The sequence below is a fragment of the Dendrobates tinctorius genome, unplaced genomic scaffold (assembly GCF_039654945.1).
Source record: "Dendrobates tinctorius isolate UK_male_01 unplaced genomic scaffold, ASM3965494v1 ptg000030l, whole genome shotgun sequence".
NCBI classification, from domain to species: Eukaryota; Metazoa; Chordata; class Amphibia; order Anura; family Dendrobatidae; genus Dendrobates; species Dendrobates tinctorius.
This window is the reverse complement of record NW_027361698.1, coordinates 34,347,501-34,371,213: the sequence shown is the minus strand read 5'-3', so window position 1 is coordinate 34,371,213 and position 23,713 is coordinate 34,347,501. Positions and strand designations below refer to the sequence as shown.

Genomic DNA, 23,713 nt, shown 5'->3' with positions numbered 1-23,713 from the left:
CAAATGCCTCCAGTAAGCCGACTACACAGGATCTGAATGCTATTTACCTGTAGTTTAACCCTATATCTGAATGTGACAGGTTGATTGTGAATGGTATTAAAAAATCTCACCAAAGAGGTCTCCTCATACACCATGCAGATATAGTTTAAACAGGTAAGGGCATGCACATTAAAACATGCTGCTTACTTTAGGGTGGATGGAGTCTGTGCATCATGTTTTCCCCACACCTCTTTTATCTTCCCTTTTTTCTTTTTTTGTGATCCCCTTATTCTTTTCCCCATTCCCAATTTTCCTAAAGAGCCTATATAATTCCCCAAGAATATATTTTTCAAGGAGGGAACATAATTTCACAAAGAAACAGAAAAACCCCCCCAGTAATCTACTCCCATTGCATTATTCCATTAAATATAGTGCTATCATAACATAAAATTATTAATACCCTATGTGACCACTTCTTAATTTGCTTGAATGAGAACACCACAGATCGGGACACTACAGACCATGTCAGCTCCAAGTATGATCACCTACCATTAGATGAGCGGATCGATCCAGCCTCAATGGTATCTGGCAGCTAGATGAGAGATCCATGAATCTGTGACCTTCCAGCATCCCTGCCACAGCATTAGATTTGTCAAGGCTGGTGCAATGTCATCTGTGCGACATGACTGCAGTCCCGCCAATCCATCCGCTCATCTCTACCTACCATCCTACATTCCTCTCTTCTCTATAGTGTCATATAATTTTACTTTGCCCCGTTCATTATTTCAAAAATTATGTTGAAAAATGTTCAATGAAAACATAAAAGTAAAAAAAAACAAACAAAACGTTGCTTATATGTTTTATAAACAGTTGTATGGATAGAACAAAGTTAGGAAAGAATATTAAAGACCACAATAATGGGGGCTGATAGCATATGACCACACATTATTGCTGTAGATATATGGATACAGCTAGAAAAATGCAAAGTTGAATGTTTTGTAGCCAGAAAATCAGAGTGGTACAATATCAATAACATGAGTACACCATTAATAAGTGAATGGCTCATGCCAATAGCTAAGGCAGCCCCCTTCTCTGTCACAGGTGATGCACAGACACAGGAAACGCTCTCCTTTGTCACTCATAAACCAGAAGTATAGCTGCCAGGACGGGACCGATATCTAGAAAACAGTGTACCATTGTAAATGCGAGAAAATTAGTACGTTCTGTGTATTTAAAGACCTAAAAAGGTTAATTTTTTTTTTTTTTTTTAAATGGATAAACCTTCTAAAAAAAAAAACTGTCCAATGTTCACTTACTAGTCTACTGGTCCACTCTACCAAAATTGTGGTCCACTCAACAAATTTTAGAGTACCTCACCACAGATTATATGAATATTACAAAGTAATTATGTTCTTGTAAATGGCCATAGCCATGTAGCTTGTTCATACTGAACTTACCTTCACGTCAACCCCAGGAATATAGAAGACTGTGGTTTCCGAGTCACATGTTTTAGTTTGTAGAGACGATGGCACTTTCTTCCCAGCCAGCAAGTGAGTTGTAGATGCATAATTATTTTGAAACTTTTTCTTTTTAGATGGGGAGTCTTGATCAAGACTTCGAGAGCTTCTGTCACAGCTGCTGCGCAAACAATAAACAGGATGCGCTCCGTAAATGGTATACGTATGAGGATAGTCCAGCAAACAAATAAGTGAGTAAGTGTTTTTATGTGCACAAAATGGCCAATTATAAAAATAGCACCGAGGCTTAAAAAAGTGAAATTACCATCATTCTCATGATATCAAAAATAAGCACAAATTACACAAAAAGCTGACATAATATTAATATACAATATTAATAAGAGTAGTGTATTACTATGATTGATGAAAATATAACTATAGAAAATGTAAAATCAGAATCTATATTGCATTCCTATACTGCAAAAAGATCTATGTATGTTTTTGCAAAGATTCACTGTGATTTCAAATGAACCCTTACATACTGTATCTATTTTATTTTTAACATGTACTAGTTGATTAACAGGGTTGTCCAGGCCTGACATAAAAGACCGCAGTCATTTTAAGTGCTGCAGACTTCTGAATCGAGGCAGCGAGTGCTGCTCATACAGTCAGGATCCCCGATATTGCCAGTGCAAGTAAGCTGTCATGTGACCGAATGTTTGCAATTTGTCAGATATCATCTAAGAGCACAACTCTCTATAATTCAAGGGTGATATAACTCATAACATACAGTACAGACCAAAAGTTTGGACACACCTTCTCATTCAAAGAGTTTTCTTTATTTTCATGACTATGAAAATAGTAGATTCACTCTGAAGGCATCAAAACTATGAATTAACACATGTGGAATTATATAATTAACAAAAAAGTGTGAAACAACTGAAAATATGTTTTAATTTCTAGGTTCTTCAAAGTAGCCACCTTTTGCTTTGATTACTGCTTTGCACACTCTTGGCATTCTCTTGATGAGCTTCAAGAGGTAGTCACCGGAAATGGTTTTCACTTCACAGGTGTGCCCTGTCAGGTTTAATAAGTGGGTTTTCTTGCCTTATAAATGGGGTTGGGACCATCAGTTGTGTTGTGCAGAAGTCTGGTGGATACACAGCTGATAGTCCTACTGAATAGACTGTTAGAATTTGTATTATGGCAAGAAAAAAGCAGCTAAGTAAAGAAAAATGAGTGGCCATCATTACATTAAGAAATGAAGGTCAGTCAGTCCAAAAAATTGGGAAAACTTTAAAAGTGTCCCTAAGTGCAGTGGCAAAAACCATCAAGCACTACAAAGAAACTGGCTCACATGAGGACCGCCCCAGGAAAGGAAGACCAAGAGTAACCTCTGCTGCGGAGGATAAGTTCAATCCGAGTCACCAGCCACAGAAATCGCAGGTTAACAGCAGCTCAGATTAGAGACCAGGTCAATGCCACACAGAGTTCTAGCAGCAGACACATCTCTACAACAACTGTTAAGAGGAGACTTTGTGCAGCAGGCCTTCATGGTAAAATAGCTGCTAGGAAACCACTGCTAATGACAGGCAACAAGCAGAAGAGACTTCTTTGGGCTAAAGAACACAAGGAATGGACATTAGACCAGTGGAAATCTGTGCTTTGGTCTGAGGAGTCCAAATTTGAGATTTTTGGTTCCAGCCATCGTGTCTTTGTGCGACGCACAGAAGGTGAACGGATGGACTCTACATGCCTGGTTCCCACCGTGAAGCATGGAGGAGGTGTGATGGTGTGGGGGTGCTTTGCTGGTGACACTGTTGGGGATTTATTAAAAATTGAAGGCATACTGAACCAGCATGGCTACCACAGCATCTTGCTGCAGCATGCTATTCCATCCGGTTTGCGTTTAGTTGGACCATCATTTATTTTTCAACAGGACAATGACCCCAAACACACCTCCAGGCTGTGTAAGGGCTATTTGACCAAGAAGGAGAGTGATGGGGTGCTACGCCAGATGACCTGGCCTCCACAGTCACCAGACCTGAACCCAATCGAGATGGTTTGGGGTGAGCTGGACCACAGAGTGAAGGCAAAAGGGCCAACAAGTGCTAAGCATCTCTGGGAACTCCTTCAAGACTGTTGGAAGACCATTTCTGGTGACTACCTCTTGAAGCTCATCAAGAGAATGCCAAGAGTGTGCAAAGCAGTAATCAAAGCAAATGGTGGCTACTTTAAAGAACTTAGAATATAGCACATATTTTCAGTTGTTTCACACTTTTTTGTTAATTATATAATTCCACGTGTGTTAATGCATAGTTTTGATGCCTTCATAGTGAATCTACAATTTTCATAGTCATATACAGCAAAAATTTAAGGCAACTGTGCATATTATTTCTAAATATACATGTTGTATGGTTTGAAATGTTAGAGATACAGTATAATGCAATAAAATGCACGGATGGACAATATCAGAATTGAAGGACAAATCGGAAATCAACAAAACAACTACGAAAAAGAATCCGAAAAACTGATGTCCAATATCAAGGAAAAAATAAATATTTTATTCACAAAATTAATTACATATAAAAATGTCGGGAATACAAATAGCAAAATGGAAAGGGCAAAAACTAGGAACCCATGTGGCACCAATATATTGCACATAAAATATTACTGATAAATAGTGGGGCCATAGAATAAATATCAGGATTATACCGCGTGAGTCATAAAGGACGGACGTTTTTAAACTAATCATAAAATCGTTAAATATTTATTAAATATAAATGTATTCACAGATTTGGTTACGTATACTAATAGCATTTGACAAATTCAAGTGTGGAAAACAACATCTGCCATGTGGTGGCCATTATCAGTGATGCATTTCCAAAGGCGTTCTTGGAAGTTGGCATCAACACGTTCCAACACAACTCTGTCGATTTGGGCAACTTCCACTCGAATAGCTTCCTTCAGTTCTTGTAATGATCGAGGCTTAAGCTTGTATACACGTGATTTGAGGTGACCCCATAAGTAATAATCGCACATGGACAGGTCTGGGGACCTAGGAGGCCAATTAATATCGCCAAACCTGGAAATGATGCGACCAGGGAAGAGAGGGCGAAGAACGTTCATTGTTGCTCCGGCTGTGTGGGCCGTTGCCCCATCTTGTTGAAACCACACACTAGAGATGGGGATATGTTGCCGTCGTAACTCAGGAACAAAGAAGTTATTTATCATGGCGATATAACGTTGTGAGTTCACGGTAACAGTATTGCCATTATCGCCTTCGAAAAAGTACGGACCGATCACGTCATATTTGCCCATAGCGCACCACACCGTTACCTTAGGGCTGTGCAGCGGTACGTGCCGTTCGTGGAGCCCCCGGTGGTCGTTTGTTCATTAGTGTACCTCGTGTACGGAGTGCTTCAACCCAACGTAGGATAGTGTTACGAGCGGGAACAGCTTGATTTCTGTGAATATTGAAATGACGCCGAAACTCACGCTGAACGGCTGTGATACACTCATTATTCTTGACAAAACTGTCGTACGCAAAAACGCGATGTTCTATCGTCCACGGCACCATAGCTTAAACTGAAACTAAAATAAAAACAATGCTTTCACCTCACAAACATAACCCCGCCTCCCGCACATCTCTACCTCCACCTGGTGGTGAGTTATAGCCACTTCAAATACATCCGTCCTTTATGACTCACCCGGTATATATAGAGAGAGAAAAAATGGCCGAAAATTGATAAAATATCTAATGAATAAACTGATAACGTGCTAAAGTGCAAGAAAATTCCGTGGACAATACAAATCACAAAACAATATAAAAATAAGCAATAAAGTGACAATTGCTAGTTATATAGATCCTAGCTAAATATATTAGCATATAGAGTGCCAAATGCAGAGAAAGGTAATTCAAGCAATGTGTTTAAGTGTGTATAGACTCATATACTATAGGCCCAGTGGCTGCTTAATAGGAGACACTATATTGACATTGTAAGAGAAATTATCAAAGATAAGGTGCCAATAGACAATGTCAATAGATCTAAATATATATATATATAAACTGTTCTCTGTAATGATGGGGCTTAGATAAATCAAAACAAGGTATACCAAATTATAGGATGGCAAATGCAAAAGGGTTAAGCAGTATATTACATATATATCAATTAGTATGCTACAGGCCCAGTGGCCACTTACTCAAAGCCTCTATGCATAGCGCCATATTAAAAAACGGTGTAGAGATCAATAACTAGAAAAAAAAGCCAGATCAATGCCTGGTGCCCAAGATGCAGGATTCCTAGAATGCGCCCGACCCGAACACTTTTTTGTTAATTATATAATTCCACATGTGTTAATTCATAGTTTTGATGCATTCAGAGTGAATCTACAATTTTCATAGTCATGAAAAGAAAGAAAACTCTTTGAATGAGAAGCTGTGTCCAAACTTTTGGTCTGTACTGTACATTTTTCAAAAAACTCATCGGTTATCTAATAACCAAAAGAGAGTATAAACCATAAAAAATATTTTTTATTGATTAAATATTAAAATAGTTTGCTTACAAATTGTTTATGCAAAACACTACTAGGGCATTAAACAAAAAAAAAAAAAAAAATCAAACAGAAATGGGGACGCCATACTATATATTAAATATTTAACACACAGAAAAAGAAAATGGAGTAAAGTAAAACATCAAATAAAATTACAAACCTTTTTATTAATCCAATAGATAAAAAATACATGCCAATAATACAGGCCCAGAGATGGGAGTGAATATGAAAAACTGTCAGTATAGCATGGGTGAACTAAAGTGAATTAACTAAGTATATTCATAATATCCCCAATTAAAGTGCCCATCATGAAAGGTATAAATAGCGCTTACCCACAGTCCCAGGTAATGTCCGTGTGCCTCCCTGCAGACCCCATGACGCGCATTTTAAGCAAACTGTTTTAATATTTAATTAATAAAGATTTTTAATGGTTTATACTCTCTTTTGGTTATTTGATAACCGCTGAGTTTTTTGAAAAATTTGTCAGATATGTCTAGTCGGCTTGTGACCAGTTATGCAAATCACATATATGCAGTCACGTAACCACTCGGTTGCATCAGCAATACTGGAATTTTCGACAACGTGTGCATAGATTTAGAAGTCTGCAGACTAAGAGTGACTGTAGACTTTTGTGTCAAGCCTGTACAACTTCTTTAAGGCTGGGATTAGAGATGAGCGAATTATGTTTGTTGAGCTCTCCATGCATGTGCCGTGACTGTCACACAGCCGCTACACATGCAGTTGTGGAGTCGAACAGCTGATCAGCCAGGGTTCCCTCTGAAGCTTAGTCAGCAAGCGCTATAGCTTGCCGAATAAGCCCTGACCTGATCAAATTCGTTCATCTCTAGCTGGGACAACATGGCAGCGTTAACCACGACATAGATTGCCTTATCCAAAGACTGCTATATTCTACTGCTACATCGCAGTGTACTGAAGGTTAATAGGGTCAAACAGTGACCAGCACGATAATGTGACTGTGACAAGCAAGTTCAAAAAATCCAAACGGTTCCAATTTTTGTGACTTGCTTGTTGGGGTACAATGCATGTTGCAATGTGATCCCATTCACGTACATTTTGTTGTGATGTGCCAGCGATATAAAGCACTCATTGGCTGCCCGACCTATGCGAACATCACCATTCGTCTGTGCTTAGACTAATAATAATTAAAATTACCGTCTCAAACTTATGTCATCGTGATCTGGTTGTAGACTTGTGGGGTGTAGCACACATTTTCCACAGTCTATTTCCACTCTTATGTCTAGCTCAAAGTCTATGTTCCTTTCAGTTGCAGTGCTAGACACGTTTCGGCTGGATGGAGTAGACGGCCAACGCTCTGTAAACAGTTGATGAACTGCCGCAAATCCAGATGACTTCTTCCGGTTGTTTGGTCTGAGTGTCACAGAAACAGGATTACATTGTTGCTGTGTAATCTCAATAACATCTGAACAATTAGTCTACAAACATACCTTAAAGTGGACCATCAGCTAAATATGCTGGCCTACATATAAAGGCAATATAGTATGAGGCCAGGTCCGAACTGTTAGTATCCAAAATGACATGCAAAAAAATGTTTCTTTTGGTTAGTAGTAGAACTGAAAGAAAACTGTAGACACATAGGGGCCAATTCATTAAGTCAGGCGTTTCTACGCTGGAGGACTCGGAGTACGATGCACCAAATTCATTATCAAGCACATACGGCTTTATGAAATCAGCACATCTTATCAGCGGCATGAGCCTCCATTGCACCTTGCAGTTTCAATCAGGGACTGGAGAAGCATTTCTGGCATAAAAAAACGTGAACAGCTTGGCAGAATTTGACAGGTGGGCATAAATACGTCCTGTCCTACCCAGATGCTCCCAAAAAAACAACAAAAGCAGTAAAATGTTTGCGCAACTGCGTGTTTTGCCCATTTTGAAACTTTTTAAAGCATTTTAAGCAAGTTTTCTGGCGTAAAAGCTTTGATGAATTGTCTCCAAAGTTTATGAGCCCGATGTATTAATGAGGATATATCAGGGATTGACAGATTGCTGTGTAAGCTCTCCCCCAACTTCTCCCTGCCTTTTAGTAAGGCTTCTGTGTATGCACTCCCATCACCACTTCTTCCTGCCCCTCATGTAGCATTTGCAGACTGCTGTATGCTCTTCTCACCTCTCCAGGGAGCTGACTGACAGATTGCTCTGTATAAACTTCTACCATTTTTTCTTGCCCCTCATGGTAAAAGACTGAAGTCTGCTGTCTATGCAATATCCCCACTTCTCCTAGCCCCTCAGAACAGTGATTGACAGATTGCTGTGTATGAACTCCCACCACATTTTCTTGCCCCTCAGGGAAATGACTGAAAACTGCTGTTTATGCACCCCCTCCACCTCTCACTGCCATCATGTCAAGGATCACGGACTGTGTGTGTGCACTCTCACCACCTCTCCCGACTCTCAAGGTAGTGGTGATTGACAGACTGCTGTGTATGCACTCCCATTAGCTCTCAGGATACTAATGGACAGGCTGCTATGTATGCATTCCCCTCACCTCTTCCTGTCCCTTAAGGCCCCGTCACACACAGCGAGACCGCTAGCGATATCGCTGATTTTGTGATGCGCCAGCGATCTCGCTGTGTGTGACACGCATCAGCGACCGCCCCCCCCGCCGGGTATCGCTGATTGTGCACAAATGTTCTGGGCCGTTTTTTGATCGTTAGTCTCCCGCTGGCCAGCACGCATCGCTGCGTGTGGCAGTGGGAGACCAACGATCAGCGAGATCCCAGTGCTGTAAGCAGATGCTGGGAGCTGGTATCCAAGGTAAATATTGGGTAACTAAGCGCGCGGAGCTTAGTTACCCGCTGTGTACCTTGGATACCTGCGTGCTGGTGCTGGGAGCTGGTATCCAAAGTAAATATTGGGTAACTAAGTGATGCGCGCGCGCTTAGTTACCCGATATTTACCTTAGATACCAGCGTCCTAGCACGAGCACATAGGTATCTAAGGTACACAGCGGGTAACTAAGTGACGCGCGCGCCTAGTTACCCGATATTTACCTTAGATACCAGTGTCCTAGCGCGAGCACGCAGGTATCTAAGGTACACAGCGGGTAACTAAGTGACGCGTGCTTAAGGGCCTGTCACACTAAGCGATATCGCTATAACGTCACTGGTTTTGTGACGCAGCAGCGATATTGCTAGCGATGTCGCTATGTCTGATACTTACCTCCGATCGGCTCCCCCCCCCCCGCTGATTATCGCTGATCGCGCGAGAACGTCCTGGATCGTTTCTCGTCGTCAGCCTCCTGCTGGGCTTCCTGTGGCGCCGACGAGCGGCGCGTGGACGCGGGCGTGAGGACGTCAGGATCGCCTCGTCTGACAGGTAAGTAACGACCCCCGACCGCTGCTATGTCGCTGGTGAGATCTGCCTGTGTGGCAGCTCACTAGCGACCACTTAGCGTTGCACCAGCGATCCTGACCGCGTCATATCGCTGGTCGGGATCGCTGGTGCATCGCTAAGTGTGACAGTACCTTTAGTTACCCGATATTTACCTTAGATACCAGCGTCCTCGCTGGTCCTGATCGCTGGTGAAGCTACCTCTTTGGCTGCTCACCAGTGATCATGTAGCAAGGTACCAGCGATCCTGACAAGGTCGTATCGCTGTCGGGATCGCTGGTGCGTCGTTTAGTGTGACGGGGCCTTAAGAGTAGTGATTACACACTGATGTCTACAAACCCCTACCACCTCTCCCTTCCCCCCCTCACATCTCCCTCCCCCCCTCACATCTCCCTCCCCCTTATGCTTCTCACTATCACTCCTACCACTCATGACTTCAACTTCTTCCTTCCCCTCATGACTACCACCACCTCTCTCTGCCACTCATGACTCCCACCACCTCTCCCTGCACCTCATGAGTCCCACCACTTCTCCCTTCCTCTCATTATTTCTCAGGATACTAATTGAAAGGTTGCTATGTATGCATTATTCTCACCTCTTCATGTCCCTTAGGTTAGTGATTACACACTGATGTCTATAAACTCCGACCACCTCTCCCATCCCCCCCTCATGACTCCCACCACCTCTCCCTGCCCCTCATGACTAGCACCACCTCTCTCTGCCACTCATGACTTCCACCACCTCTTCCTGCCCCTCTTGACTCCCACCACCTCTACCTTCCTCCCATTACCTCTCAGGATACTAATTGAAAGACTGCTATGTATGCATTCCCCTCACCTCCCTGCCCCTCATAAATCCCAATACCTCTCCATTCCTCTGACTCTCACCACTTCTTCCTTCCTCTCATGACTCCCACCACCTCTCCCTTCCTCTCATGCTTCGCACCACCTCTCCCTTGCTCTCATGACTCCCACCACCTCTCCCTGTCCCTCATGAAGCCCACCACCTCTCCCTGTCCCTCATGACTACCACCAACTCTCCCTGCCCCTCATGACTTCCTTCAGCTCTATCTGTCCCTCATGACTTCCTTCACCTCTCCCTGTCCCTCATGACTCCCACCACCTCTCCATGCCCCTCATGACATACAGCATAACATTTTTTGTGTCATTTTGGCTACTAGAGTATAGCTGTAATAGACTGCCTTCACATTGGGAAGCATTTCATGCTGATATATCCACTTATATACTAGAAAAAAGGCAAACTTGCATTAATAAACTCAAACAATAGATTCAGAAAAATAAGAAACTCAGCTGACCTATTTTGTGCTTAAAATACCTTTTTTTAGTTTGCACCTGAATCAAGGCCACTTACTGCGGTCTCCTGTAGATATACATCTTTTCTCTATCATGATCTTCCTCTTTTTCAGAATCTTCTGATGATGAAGAAGTAGTGTCTTCTCTCTTTTCTTCGGTCTGGAAAGGAATGCCTGGTGAAAAAACTTGTGGGGTGTTGGGGGAACTGAACACGGAATGTGAACCATCACTAATGGATGAGTAATGAGATGGACCATCAATGGAAACTGACAACAGATCAGCCTCTACCTCCTCTGGAAACTGTGTCAAAGGGAAAACATAACAAAATACAGTTATAACACGTTTTACTTAAGTTTTTCCCATGGCATCATTTAAGCAACTATCTGCTAGTGATGAAATAGAGCAATTACATAAAAAAGCAGCAGCAATTCAAGCCCCAACAGATCTCCGCTATAACAAACACTGATTTGTGAGCGATGTAAATGTGAGAACATGGCGATTAATGAGACATTTCCAAACAGCGCATAGGAATGAAGACCAGCCACCGAGAGCAAGTAAACAAGGAGCCAAACAAGATGGAACACGAATTCATTAAGATTGCCTGAAAATCAAATACGATTAGTGATAAGAAATTATTCATGCAGACGCGAGCAGAAAAGTGTACAGCAACCTCATTAATAACCGGTTCAGGGGTTCATGACAAATTTATGGGAATCCAAAACTGCTGAATGACCCAATTACGGATCAAACTGCAATATAGTTGTGTGGTAGACCAACAGTGGTGCCAGTAAGACATATACTGTACACTTCATTATTTCCTATAAGAAATTTAATTAAATGAAATTTAGAAAATGCTTTCATTTGTTCGATTAACAGAAGTGCAGAAATGTCCTAGAACAGAGATCTTAGGAAATCACTCTATATAGAAATATGTGTGGTAACGTACACATATAGAGCACTGCATGCGGACCAGATAGTAATGTGGTGTAATGTAAAGTATACCTAACTTTTCATATATTATCACTCTGTACACATCCAGCCAATCAGTGTGAGTCACATCCTGAGACCTCCATCAATTGCCCAAAAAATTGTTCTAAAACATGCAGCTCCTCAGGCACTCATCTCCTGTGTTACAGCACGCACACGATGTATGGGTTAACTACAATGCCTATGAGCCCATACTCCACTCTGTGGACAATCTCGCACTAACCACAGGTAACTTCAATAAAATCCACTTTATTTAGATCACAGTATTGCAGATGGACACATCGCCTACTGTATTCTCACCCATTCCTTGTAGATTGTGAGCCTTCGCGGGCAGGGTCCTCTCTCCTCCTGTACAAGTTATGACTTGTATAGTTCAACATTATTGTACTTGTTTTTATATATACCCCTCCCTACATGTAGAGCGCCATGGAATAAATGGCGCTATAACAATAAATAATAATAATAATAATAAATAATCATAATAATCAGTGGAATGAGCAACAGCTGTTTCATTTTTTGCTTGATCCTACTTTTTCCTTGTAACTTGGTGTAGTGGTAGTGCCAGCATTTTTTTGACTGCGACTCAGACCAAGCTTTCTGAAAATGGGCAGCATATTCGCTTCCAGATTGTCTTGATAGTCCTGACATTTAATTGTACCTTGAACAGGTTTAAGACACCTTGTGCGAGATGCAGCAAACCAGCCTCAAAACCACCAAACCTCCTCCATGTTTCACAGTAGGTTCAATGTTATTTTCTTTGTAAGTTTAATTTTTGCATCTGTGATGATAGAGATGATGTTTTGACAAAATGCTTCAGTTTTGTCTCTTCTGTCCCAAGTACATTCTCCCAGAAGCTCTGTAGCTTGTCAGTATGCATTTTTTCAAATTCTAGTTTCACTTTTTAATATGTACTTTCAACAGTGGTTTTCTCCTAAGCTGTCTTCCATGAAGTTCACCTTGGCCAGGATAATGTTGCTTGGTGAGATCTGACACTGATAAATTTTGACTTTGAAATTTACCTCTAATCTCTTTGGAAGTTGCTTTGGGCGCTTTGGTTACCATTCATAATTTCCAGCTCTTCAATTTGACATTAATCTTCTTATGGCAGCCACATCCAGGAAGGTTGACTACAGTCCAATAGACCTTACAGGGTTTGTCCACCTACAAACATGTACTCAGTTTGCCTATTGAAAAGGTGAAAATGCTGTGCTGTTTGGTATCACGGTGGTGTATCACACTGAACATGGACCAAAGAAAGCTGAAGAAAGAGTTGTCTCAGGAGATAATAAATTAAAATTATAGACAAACATGTTAAAAGGTAAAGGCTATAAGACCATCTGCAAACAGATTGATGTTCCTGTTCCTACAGTTGCACTTATTATTCAGAAGTATTTTTTTTTTTAACTTAAATGCATGCAAATGGACCTAAAAATCATTTTTGCAATTGTGTTTCATTAAAAATTTTGCACCGGGGGCGTGGCCTGGACCTCATGTAGGGAGGACGTGGAGTGAGAGAGCTCCTGCCCGGATCCGACAATAAATCCTGATTACCGGCACTGCTGACGAGTCCCACTGACCTGGAGGGCTGCAATATCTCCCTGGGCGTCTAGACAGCGGAGGATCCTTGGGCCATGTCGAACCGCAGCAGTAAAAAAGATAAGGAGACGCCGGGGCGCGCCTCTGCTACATCCAGGATGGCGCCAGCAAACAACAAGTCGGCCGGTAGTGGATCGGTGGGAGCTGCTGGCAGGCTGGAACGATATGCAAGGGTGCCTCCTGCTGCTGCTCGATCGCCCAGTGCACAGACTGAGGCAGACGCTGGCTGCAGCATGGAGCTGGAGGATCATCTCTCCAGGGAGGGAACAGTGAGTAAACTGGGCCCCCCTTCAGCCCGGCACGTGCAGACACAGGGGCCTGTGCTGGAGGAGGAAGGAGTGGGGGATGGGGAGCAGCCGGAGTCTGTGACTGCTGAGCCCACGCTGGGAGAAATCCTCGCAGCAATTAACTCCTGCAATACCACACTGGCCACTCTAAGTAATCAAATGGAGATTGTCACCAAGGACATGGCCTGTATTAAACAAGAGCTGCGGGGGGTGACTGCCAGGGTGGGGGAACTGGAGGAGCGTGTTGGTGCGACGGAGGATAAATTGCCACCAATAACACGGGAGCTGGGAAAAGCCACGCAAAATATTACAATACTGCTGAACAAGGTGGATGATTTAGAGAACCGCTCCCGTAGAAGTAATCTGCGACTGGTGGGGGTTCCGGAGAGGACGGAGGGGACTGACTCACTGGGCTTTTTTGAAAAATGGCTAATGGACACCTTTGGTAAAGATGTTTTGTCCCCATTCTTTACTATTGAGAGAGCACACAGGGTCCCTACGCGTGCCCCCCCGCCTGGAGCACCCCCGCGTCCCATCTTGCTCAAGCTCCTACACTTTAAAGATAGAGATGCTATCCTGCGCAGATCCAGAGACATTAAGGAACTTGCTATTAATGGGAGGAAAGTCTCCATTTTCCCTGATTTTTCCCGGGTGGTGCAGCGTAAAAGGGCGCAATTTATTGAGATTAAAAAACACCTACGTGACTTACAGGTGACGTATTCCATGATGTACCCTGCTAGACTGCGGATTGATGTGAATGGAGAAACGCACTTTTTTGATACGGCGGGAATGGCGCTGTCCTGGCTGGATATTAATGAGAGGTCCATGAGGAGGAAGAATACTTGAAGTTCTCCCTTTTTTCGCCACCAGGTGTTGTTACTCCTTTTTGTCTAGGACGCTATGCTGGTATAATTACTACTGTTCATTCCATTTCGGATTCAGGGCGGGAGCTGACCGGATTGCTGTGGACACTCGTTACAGTGACAAGCTGTGGACCCTTCTCCCTGCATGGACTCTGGGCGAGTTTTCTAGCCCTGATTCTCTCTATTTGAGAGAAATGTGCAAGTTACACTTGTGTTTGGGGGTAGGGGCGCTGTGCACTGGTGTGCAGTGCTCCCTCTCCCTCCTTTGTTTTTTTCGTTTGTTGTTGTATTCCCTAATTGTTCTGTGGGATGTGATGTGCGTCAGCCGTGTCACCCAATTCATTGTACTGAGGGATGGTGGAGATTGCCTCTCTCCCTCGGGAGTGGAGTATGCTCCGATTTCTCATTTTTTAGTCTGCTCTTATGGCGATATCACTTAATATTGTAGCGTGGAATGTTAGGGGGCTCGGGGATGCAAATAAGAGATGTGCTATATTTACTAATATGCAGAAATTTCTCCCGGCTATCCTGTGTATGTCTGAGACCCACATGGTGAAAGATAATATTCATTGGATAAGAAAGGGATGGGTTTCACATGAATATCATTCCACGTACTCGACCCATGCGCGGGGTGTCAGTGTGCTGGTGCACAGGTCCATCCCCTTCTCATGTACTAAATCAGTGGTTGACCCTGGGGGCAGATTTGTATGTTTGCTTTGCACGTTATACGGTATACAATTTATTTTGGTTGCCATGTACATCCCCCCGCCCTATTCAGTCGAACCAGTAAAAAGAATCTGGTCTATTTTGGGTTCCTTTCCCCCTGCGCCGACTCTTCTAATAGGAGATTTTAATACATATTTGCATCCCTATTTGGATAAGTTGCATTCGGGAAACATATCAGAAGATGCAGCCTCAACCTCATTTGCTAGAACGTTAGTGGAGCTGGGTATGGTAGATCTTTGGCGTGTCCGAAACCCCACAGCCAGACAGTTTTCCTGCTGCTCTAGCTCCCACCACGCTATGTCACGGATAGACCTGGCCATTGGGAATACACTCATGACCCCATAAGTACGAGGGGTGGCCTACCTGCCTAGAAGTGTATCTGATCACTCGCCGCTACATGTCACACTTTCATGGGGACACCCCCTCACCCTATCTAGACCTATCTGGAAGCTTAATCCCTTCTGGATCCAGCTTATAGGGGGATCTTTGCATGATGCCATTCTAGAATATTTTCAACTTAATGAGTACTCTGCATCATCACACATAGTCTGGGATTCCATGAAAGCCTATGTCAGGGGCTTATATATTAGAGAAATATGCACACGGAAAAGCCAAAATAGACGCTACACCCAGAGTCTGATCCAGGAGGTGTCTATTGCGGAGGCTGCGGTGATACTCAACCCGACAGAGGAAACTAAAAAAGCTTTGGAGAAGGCACAGGGGTCGCTCAGGGAAAGCCTCATGTCGGCGGCAGCAAATAAACGTTATTTCCTCAAACAAAAATATTTTATAGAGGGGGAGGGAGTAGGACATTTATTGGCCACGGTCATTAGAGCACAGGACGGATCTTCATATATCAATAGGCTAAAAACGGACTCGGGTGGTCTTGTGACAGACAGTGCGGACATAGTGAGTGAGATAAGGAGGTATTATATGCGACTATACACATCAGATTGCAGTCTCACGGAGACTGAGATTGAGCAGTACCTGGATGCTCTCTCTCTCCCTGCATTGGCTGATAGCGATAGGGATTCATTGGATCGGGACATCCTGTTGGAGGAGTTGGAGGAGGCGCTTGGTCAGATGCAAAATGAAAAGGCTCCGGGAACGGACGGCCTGCCTGGCGAGTTTTACAAAACCTATGCACCCTTACTGCTACCTAAGCTACTTAAGGTATTTGAAGAGGCTGAAAGGCAGAGGGTCCTCCCGCCATCTATGAGGGAAGCTTTGATAGTTTTAATATTAAAGCCCGGAAAGGATCCAGAGGTTCCGGATTCATATCGCCCGATTTCCCTATTATCAACAGATGTTAAATTATTGGCCAAGGTACTCGCCAATAGGATGTCCCGAGTTATCTCATCTGTTATACAGAAGGATCAGACGGGATTTATCCCAGGCAGAGCCACATCTATGAACCTTAGGAAACTATACTTGGGGATTCAACATAGTTCTGGGGAGTTGGGGGGAAGAGCAATTTTGTCCTTAGACGCCGCTAAGGCGTTCGATAGTCTGGAGTGGGGTTTTTTGTGGGCGGTACTTCGGAAAATGGGCTTTGGACACAGATTTATAAATTGGGTGAGGCTGTTATATGGCTCGCCGGTGGCGAAGGTTGGGGCTAATGGCAGGGTCTCTGAGTCTTTTCCTCTTGGGAGAGGTACTAGACAGGGGTGCCCGCTCTCGCCCTTGCTATTTGCTACTGCGGTGGAGCCATTGGCAGTTGCATTCGGAAGTCCAGAGAAATAATGGGATTCAGATGTGGAACTGTGGAGTTGAGGATATCATTGTACGCGGATGATTTACTTCTATATTTAGATAAGGTACATTCCTCGATTTTGCCGGCAATGGAGGTCATTCGAGAATTTGGGCTGAGGTCTGGTCTTCGGATTAATTGGTCCAAATCAGCTTTAATGCCGATAGACCCTCTCCCGGCGGATTTCTCAGATTTGCAGATACCGGTCCCTGTAGTTCGGAGGTTTAAGTATCTGGGTATAATTGTTAGTCCTGCCCCGAAGGATTTTCGGGCTCTGAATCTGGAGCCCCTGTTGCAGCGATTTAGAGCAAAAGTACATACTTGGTGTCGCCTGCCGTTGTCGAATATTGGTAGATCTAACTTAATCAAAATGGTAATGATGCCACAATTATTATATTTGATACATAATTCTCCGGTGTGGATCTGTAAGGACTTTTTTGCAAAAATAAATACATTATTCCGGGAATTAATTTGGAAGAAAAAACAGGCTAGGATTCGCTTGGAGATACTGCTGCGAGGGAAGGAGGAGGGAGGATTGGCGGTGCCAAACCCATTCATATACTTTATGGCCTCCCAGATGCAACATCTTAAGGGTTGGGGTAGAGACGGGGCGTGTGACAATGGTGGTGATATTGTGAGGGAAGGATCGGTATGGAAATATCCAGGGTGCCGGTTGGAGGTGGGAAGACGGCAGATAAATGGGGCACGATACCCCACGTTGGCTATGATTTTCAGGGTGTGGGATAGGGGTAAGTCTCTTTTGAAGATAAATGGGCCTACGGGATTGTGGCCATTGTGGCGAAATCCGGATTTGCAAGAGATCAAAAAGCTGGTGGGGTTCGGAAGATGGGAAGATAAAGGGATTTATCTGGTGTCACAAATTTTGCAAAATAATACTCTTAAGAGTTTTGAACAATTGAGAACAGAATTTCACCTCCCGCGCGTCTTCTTTTATCAGTACTTACAGCTAAGACATGCATTGGAAAAACAGAGAAGGACAAATCCGGTGATAGTGACACATAATCAAACACTACATATGCTGCTTACATCTGAGTCTTCTAGGGGACTTATCTCTGAATTATATAAAAGATTATTGCCTGCCCATCTGGAGACATATCCACTGACTGCTGCTAAGAATAAGTGGGAACGGGACGATGGCCCCCTGACGGAGGACCAGTGGTCCGATATTCTAGAACAGGTCCCTAAAATGGCGGTTTCTGAGTGCCAGCGGCTTTCGCAAATATATCTCATTCACAGGGTATATAAAACACCCAGCTTATTATTTAAAATGGGACTTAGGCCCAATACACAATGTGTTAGGTGTGGGCAGGATGATGCCCACTTGATGCATGTTATGTGGGAGTGCGGGCACATTGGGGATTTCTGGAGGCAGACCCTGGGACTCATAGCCCAAGTATACCATATCACAATACGACCGTCACCTCGTCTATGTTTGTTGAATTTGTGGGAGGAGGGGGTTGACCCGGACTCTGCAGTGGCCCTGGGAATAGCACGCATCCTGTATCAGGCAAGAAAGATACTTGCATATCATTGGTTGGATCCTATGCCACCAACATTGTCAGAGCTTAAAAATAAACTAAATAATGTCATCAGATTGGAAAGGGGGGCTTATTTAAAAAGAAATGCATTAAGAAAGTTTTACAAAATTTGGCAGCCATGGATGGAGTCACCGGGTCTCCCCTCGGGCGCACTGGTACGGGATGCGATGTTGGACCAGTTGCTGTTGTGCTTGCGATGAGGGGATGCTTGGGGGGTGAAAATAAAGTCTAGTGCCCTTTGTGGCGAAGTAGATTTTGAGTGGCGCGGTGGGAGGGGGCTGGGGTGGATTGGACCTGATATGCGGGGGGGGCGAAATATGATGCGGAGTGGCGCGGCTGGCGGGGATGGTTTTCCCGCTGAAATGAGGCACTGATGTATAATTTTGATTTTTGTTTATTTGTGGAGCCATGTTGTTTATAGGCTCAATTTTATGCAAATATCTGTGTTTTGAGATTTCTTCTTTTTATTTATTCTTACACAGGAAGAGTTTTACCCTTTAAATAATATCTGCTCTCAATGTAATTTTTACTAGCTATATAAGATGTCATATTCTTTCTGTATTGATTCCTGAATGTTTAATAAAAAAGATCTGATTCAAAAAAAAAAAAATTTTGCACCGTTTGCCTCCTATAGCCAATATATTACACTGTCTAGTGTGAACTGCATAGTGAGTTAATGGCGTGGGCCATATTCTCTTTATTTTTAATGTTTCTGTTGAACCACAATTCAAAAGCAATGGCTGATTTTCATTAGCTGATATTCCGGAAATTTAAATAGAAAATTAAGTTTGTCACTTTCAAGTTATTTCAGTGACTATTGTGGGTTTTTCTTACTAACAAAAGGGTACCAACAAGATTGTCCACGTCTATACATCAATATACACACAACACACATACATATGAATATACACACACACATATCTCACTATATACTCCGAAACATTGAGACTGAGATACAAGAAGGAAAAGTTGTGGAACATGTCGATAGACATGTTAATAAAAAAATGGAAGCAAAATCTCAAAACATCTTGACTTATTCAGTATCATGTATGAGTGCCACACACAGAAATACGCAAACATAATTGACTTGGCTGCTGTCAAGGAGGTTATTAATCGTCTGAGGAATGTTCTGCCAAACTGAATTAATTTGGGCACACAAATCATCAAGATCCGTTGCTGGCAGCTTCCTTTGCATTTTGTCTGACCACTGATGTCCCAGAAGTGCTAGATAGGAGAAAAGTCCAGAGACTGTAGGCCATGGTAGCATGTTTAAGCCACGGAGGTTGCTTGCAGTAGCAACATGTGGACTGGCACTACAGTGCTGAGAAATGGCTCCTGAGACACTTTGAAGAAATGGCAATACCAATAGTTCTACCATCAAATCAAGCTGTTCGTGTACTTGAAATTAAGTCTAGTGGAGTCCGACTTCCGTACATTATGCCACTCCACACGATATTTCCAATAATAGGACCAATGTGTTGGTCCCTATTGTAGGCTTCTTCGTTGCCCATGTGGTGTCCAGATAAAAACCAAACTTGGATTGGAGGTATGTCCTCTTCACTGATGCATTCTGTCGTGGATGCAATGATAGCCGGAGGTAAGTCTGGAAACGACATGGGCCAGCAGAGAATCTTGATGACTCTCATATTCAAGTTCATTCAGAGAGAGTGAACATTCCTCAGACAACGATTAATGACCTCAATGATAGCATGCCAAGGTGTGTAAGTGTGTGTATTTGTATGCATGACTCTCATCCTTTTTTCTGCTAAAATCAAGATGTTTTGGAAATTTTGGCTTCATTTTTTAATTAATAATAATACATTACATAAATTGCATATCATTAACATGTCTAATAATCATAATTCCACATCTTTTCCTTCTTGATGTTTCAAGATCACTGTTGAAGACTGTGTGTTATAACAATATGAATACTTTAAACTTTGAGCAGTTCGTTGTTGAAAAAAATTAAGAGTGATTTCTAGATCATACAAAATTCCAAAATTGAAATCCAATTTAAAAGGACTGAGCACCATAAAAATATTCTGACAGAATGTTGTATAGAGCAGGAGGAGCTGATCTGAGTGACACACAGGTTTGTGGGAGAATACTTGGTAAAACTTATATTTTAATACCTGCATATTCTGGGCTCAAGGGTCCAGATGATGGTCCTCATCAATTGTCAGTTAGTGTCCACTGGACCCTGAGCCAAAAGTAGCCGGATTGAAATGAATAAACTTCTAGTGGGACTTCTCCCACAAAACTATACACCGACTCCTCCTGATACTGCCAGGTCAGAAAGTGTTCACAGCACATCATTTCTTAAAGAACATATATTTTTAATTAATAAAGTGAGTTTGTGATTAAAGTTATCAATCTGAAATTTGAACCAGCATTAAATGAGAAGAGTTGTTGCACAATCTGCTTTGGTTTCATGTAACAAAGAGAGTAAAATTTGGATGAAGTTGGAGTAGATTTACAAGACAGTTTTCCATTTGCAAATACCTTGAAATACCCTTCCTCCCATGAATATCGAGACTGATGATTAAATCCTAAAACTCTCTTATTCAACTTTTTGAAAAGAAGAAAAAAATGATAATAGATTTTAGATAATTATAATTAAGCAACAGAAACCAAATCACAGCTCTGATGTATAGAAGGAGATCATACATATATGACCAAAGGCACTGTACACTGCATATATGTCAGAAGCATTAAAATCAAGGATGATATTTTCTAATTGGCATTGATAGTAAACTTACCGTTCAGAGCGCTATAATGCACTTATCTGCACTGCTGCATATTAGGTGCAAAAAAATGACCCGATCCATACCCTTTATCTGATGACTGATAATGCATCTTATATTTGTGTTTGACATCACAAGTTCATTATAAAATTACAGTATAGAGATATTTTTTCTAAAATCCCATTAGCAGCACAACTGATTACTACAGAAATGATACTGAACTGGCGTTCTGCCGTGCAAGCCTCAGTGTGGTACTTACACTGTCCTGAATGTTGAAGGTCACTCTGGGACCAGCAGGCGAAGCCGCTTCAACACGTATTTCAGGAAGTTCTTCGCCATCTAATCTTGAGCTGTATAATGGAAAAAAAGTCTGATCACTGTAAGGCCATAATCACACATCCTTTTTTGCTCAAACGAAATCTGGATCAATTTGATTTTTCAGATATCTGTTTTTTGATTTGTGCATCTATCAAAATGTCATTCCTGTGTCTCGTACGCAAAATAAAAGACAACCTATTGATTTGAATGGTAGCTCAGTAATGCATAGTTGCACCTGTGATGGCGCTACAAGGTAACTGAATGCTTACTACTGGCTGGAGTTTCAGCTCCGGTAACAGCTGATCACTGGGGTTCTCAAGCAGGGGGACAATTTGTGATATGTGTACTATAGAAAGACCCTTCTAATAAATAATGTATAAGGCCGGGTTCACACAGCTCCTTACTGTTATATTAGTGGCTTTGTCAGGTCTTTTGTCTTAAACACTGGAAAACGGAATTTGGACATTTCCGCTGAAGGAGCTATTGAGGTGGGCAGCCGGCCTCAAATATGTGGACGCAGCAGAAAATGATGTCCGACTCCATCTGCATCATTACAGTCAATGGCCCAATCAGCGCATATGTATGAATGCTATTTTCCAGATTAAGCCACGATACAGCCACTGACATGAAAGTAAAGTGCAATATGAACATATCCTAAAGCTTAGAACCCCTTTAATTTTACTTCTGCTGCCTCTCCCCAGACTGTATTACTTTTAATAGAACTTCACAATATATGGAAATGTTAGTGGAAGGAAGAGATAAAGATAAGGATGATATTTTCTCTCTTCACTGTGCTCTGAATAGGGAGTATCCATTGTACCTTTCTGTTTGATAGATGGAAATGTGTAAGGCTATGTGCACACGTAGCAGAAAATTTCTGCTTAAAAACCGGACTCCCTTCCCAGAAACCGCGTGTTTTTTTCCGCGCAAAAAACGCACGTTTTTTTCCGCGCGGTTCCAGACCCATAGAAATGGCCAGAAATGCGGAAAAATCTGCGAAATTAATGAGCATGCTGCGTTTTTTTACCGCAAAGTGTTTTTTCGCGGTAAAAAACGCATCAATATGCACAAAAAGTGCAAAATGCATAGAAATGAATGGGAAGCTTATTTTTAGTGTTTTTATAGCGGATTTATTGGCAAATCCGCTAAAAAAAATGCTGTGTGCACACAGCCTAATATTTTATAAATAGAAAGATATCTTAATAGCATTGACAGGTCTTCGATAAAATACCAGACTGCAATATTTAATAACTTACCTTGCTCTGTCTGTTCTTTTTAGAGGTGGTCTTCCCGATGCAGTGATGCTCTTGGAACGATTATAGCTTGGTTTATATCCAAGGCCCCATTTATCCTTCAGTGAAGCTGCCTTTAATCATAAAAAAGAGAAGTCTTATTACCTTTTCAATAATTTTACATATTCCCAATATATGACGACCATTTGTAATAACTCACCCTCATACTGGATCTGCGCAGCTTCTTCCGAACATCTCTACGGATATCATTAACCGCCACGGACTCAAGTTGTTGATAACGCTGAATTTCCTGGTTTATGGTTCCTTCACTTGCTCCAAGTTTCCTTATTGAAAATGACAGCTACTTAGCAAACGCCCTTGAGATATATATATATATATATATATATATATATATACAGTGCCTACAAGTAGTATTCAACCCCCTGCAGATTTAGCAGGTTTGATAAGATGCAAATAAGTTAGAGCCTTCAAACTTCACACAAGAGCAGGATTTATTAACAGATGCATAAATCTTACAAACCAAAAAGTTATGTTGCTCAGTTAAATTTTAATAAATTTTAAACATAAAAGTGTGGGTCAATTATTATTCAACCCCTAGGTTTAATATTTTGTGGAATAACCCTTGTTTGCAATTACAGCTAATAATCGTCTTTTATAAGACCTGATCAGGCCGGCACAGGTCTCTGGAGTTATCTTGGCCCACTCCTCCATGCAGATCTTCTCCAAGTTATCTAGGTTCTTTGGGTGTCTCATGTGGACTTTAATCTTGAGCTCCTTCCACAAGTTTTCAATTGGGTTAAGGTCAGGAGACTGACTAGGCCACTCCAACACCTTGTTTTTTTGCCTCTTGAACCAGGCCTTGGTTTTCTTGGCTGTGTGCTTTGGGTCGTTGTCTTGTTGGAAGATGAAATGACGACCCATCTTAAGATCCTTGATGGAGGAGCGGAGGTTCTTG

The 23,713-nt window shown here is 42.3% G+C and overlaps 1 protein-coding gene across 2 annotated transcripts in view; it reads right to left on the bottom strand.

Moving 5' to 3' along the window:
• Nucleotides 1–23,713, bottom strand: part of BLTP1 (bridge-like lipid transfer protein family member 1) — a 451,393-nt gene that overhangs the window by 75,914 nt on the left and 351,766 nt on the right. For both annotated transcript variants that reach the window (XM_073572011.1, XM_073572012.1), the window contains 7 exons: nt 22,958–23,081; nt 22,762–22,871; nt 21,447–21,537; nt 20,946–21,011; nt 10,734–10,975; nt 7,164–7,379; nt 1,437–1,617 (listed from right to left, as the gene is read on the bottom strand). In XM_073572011.1, coding sequence (XP_073428112.1) covers nt 1,437–1,617; nt 7,164–7,379; nt 10,734–10,975; nt 20,946–21,011; nt 21,447–21,537; nt 22,762–22,871; nt 22,958–23,081 — 1,030 coding nt within the window. The remainder of the gene's footprint in view (nt 1–1,436; nt 1,618–7,163; nt 7,380–10,733; nt 10,976–20,945; nt 21,012–21,446; nt 21,538–22,761; nt 22,872–22,957; nt 23,082–23,713) is intronic.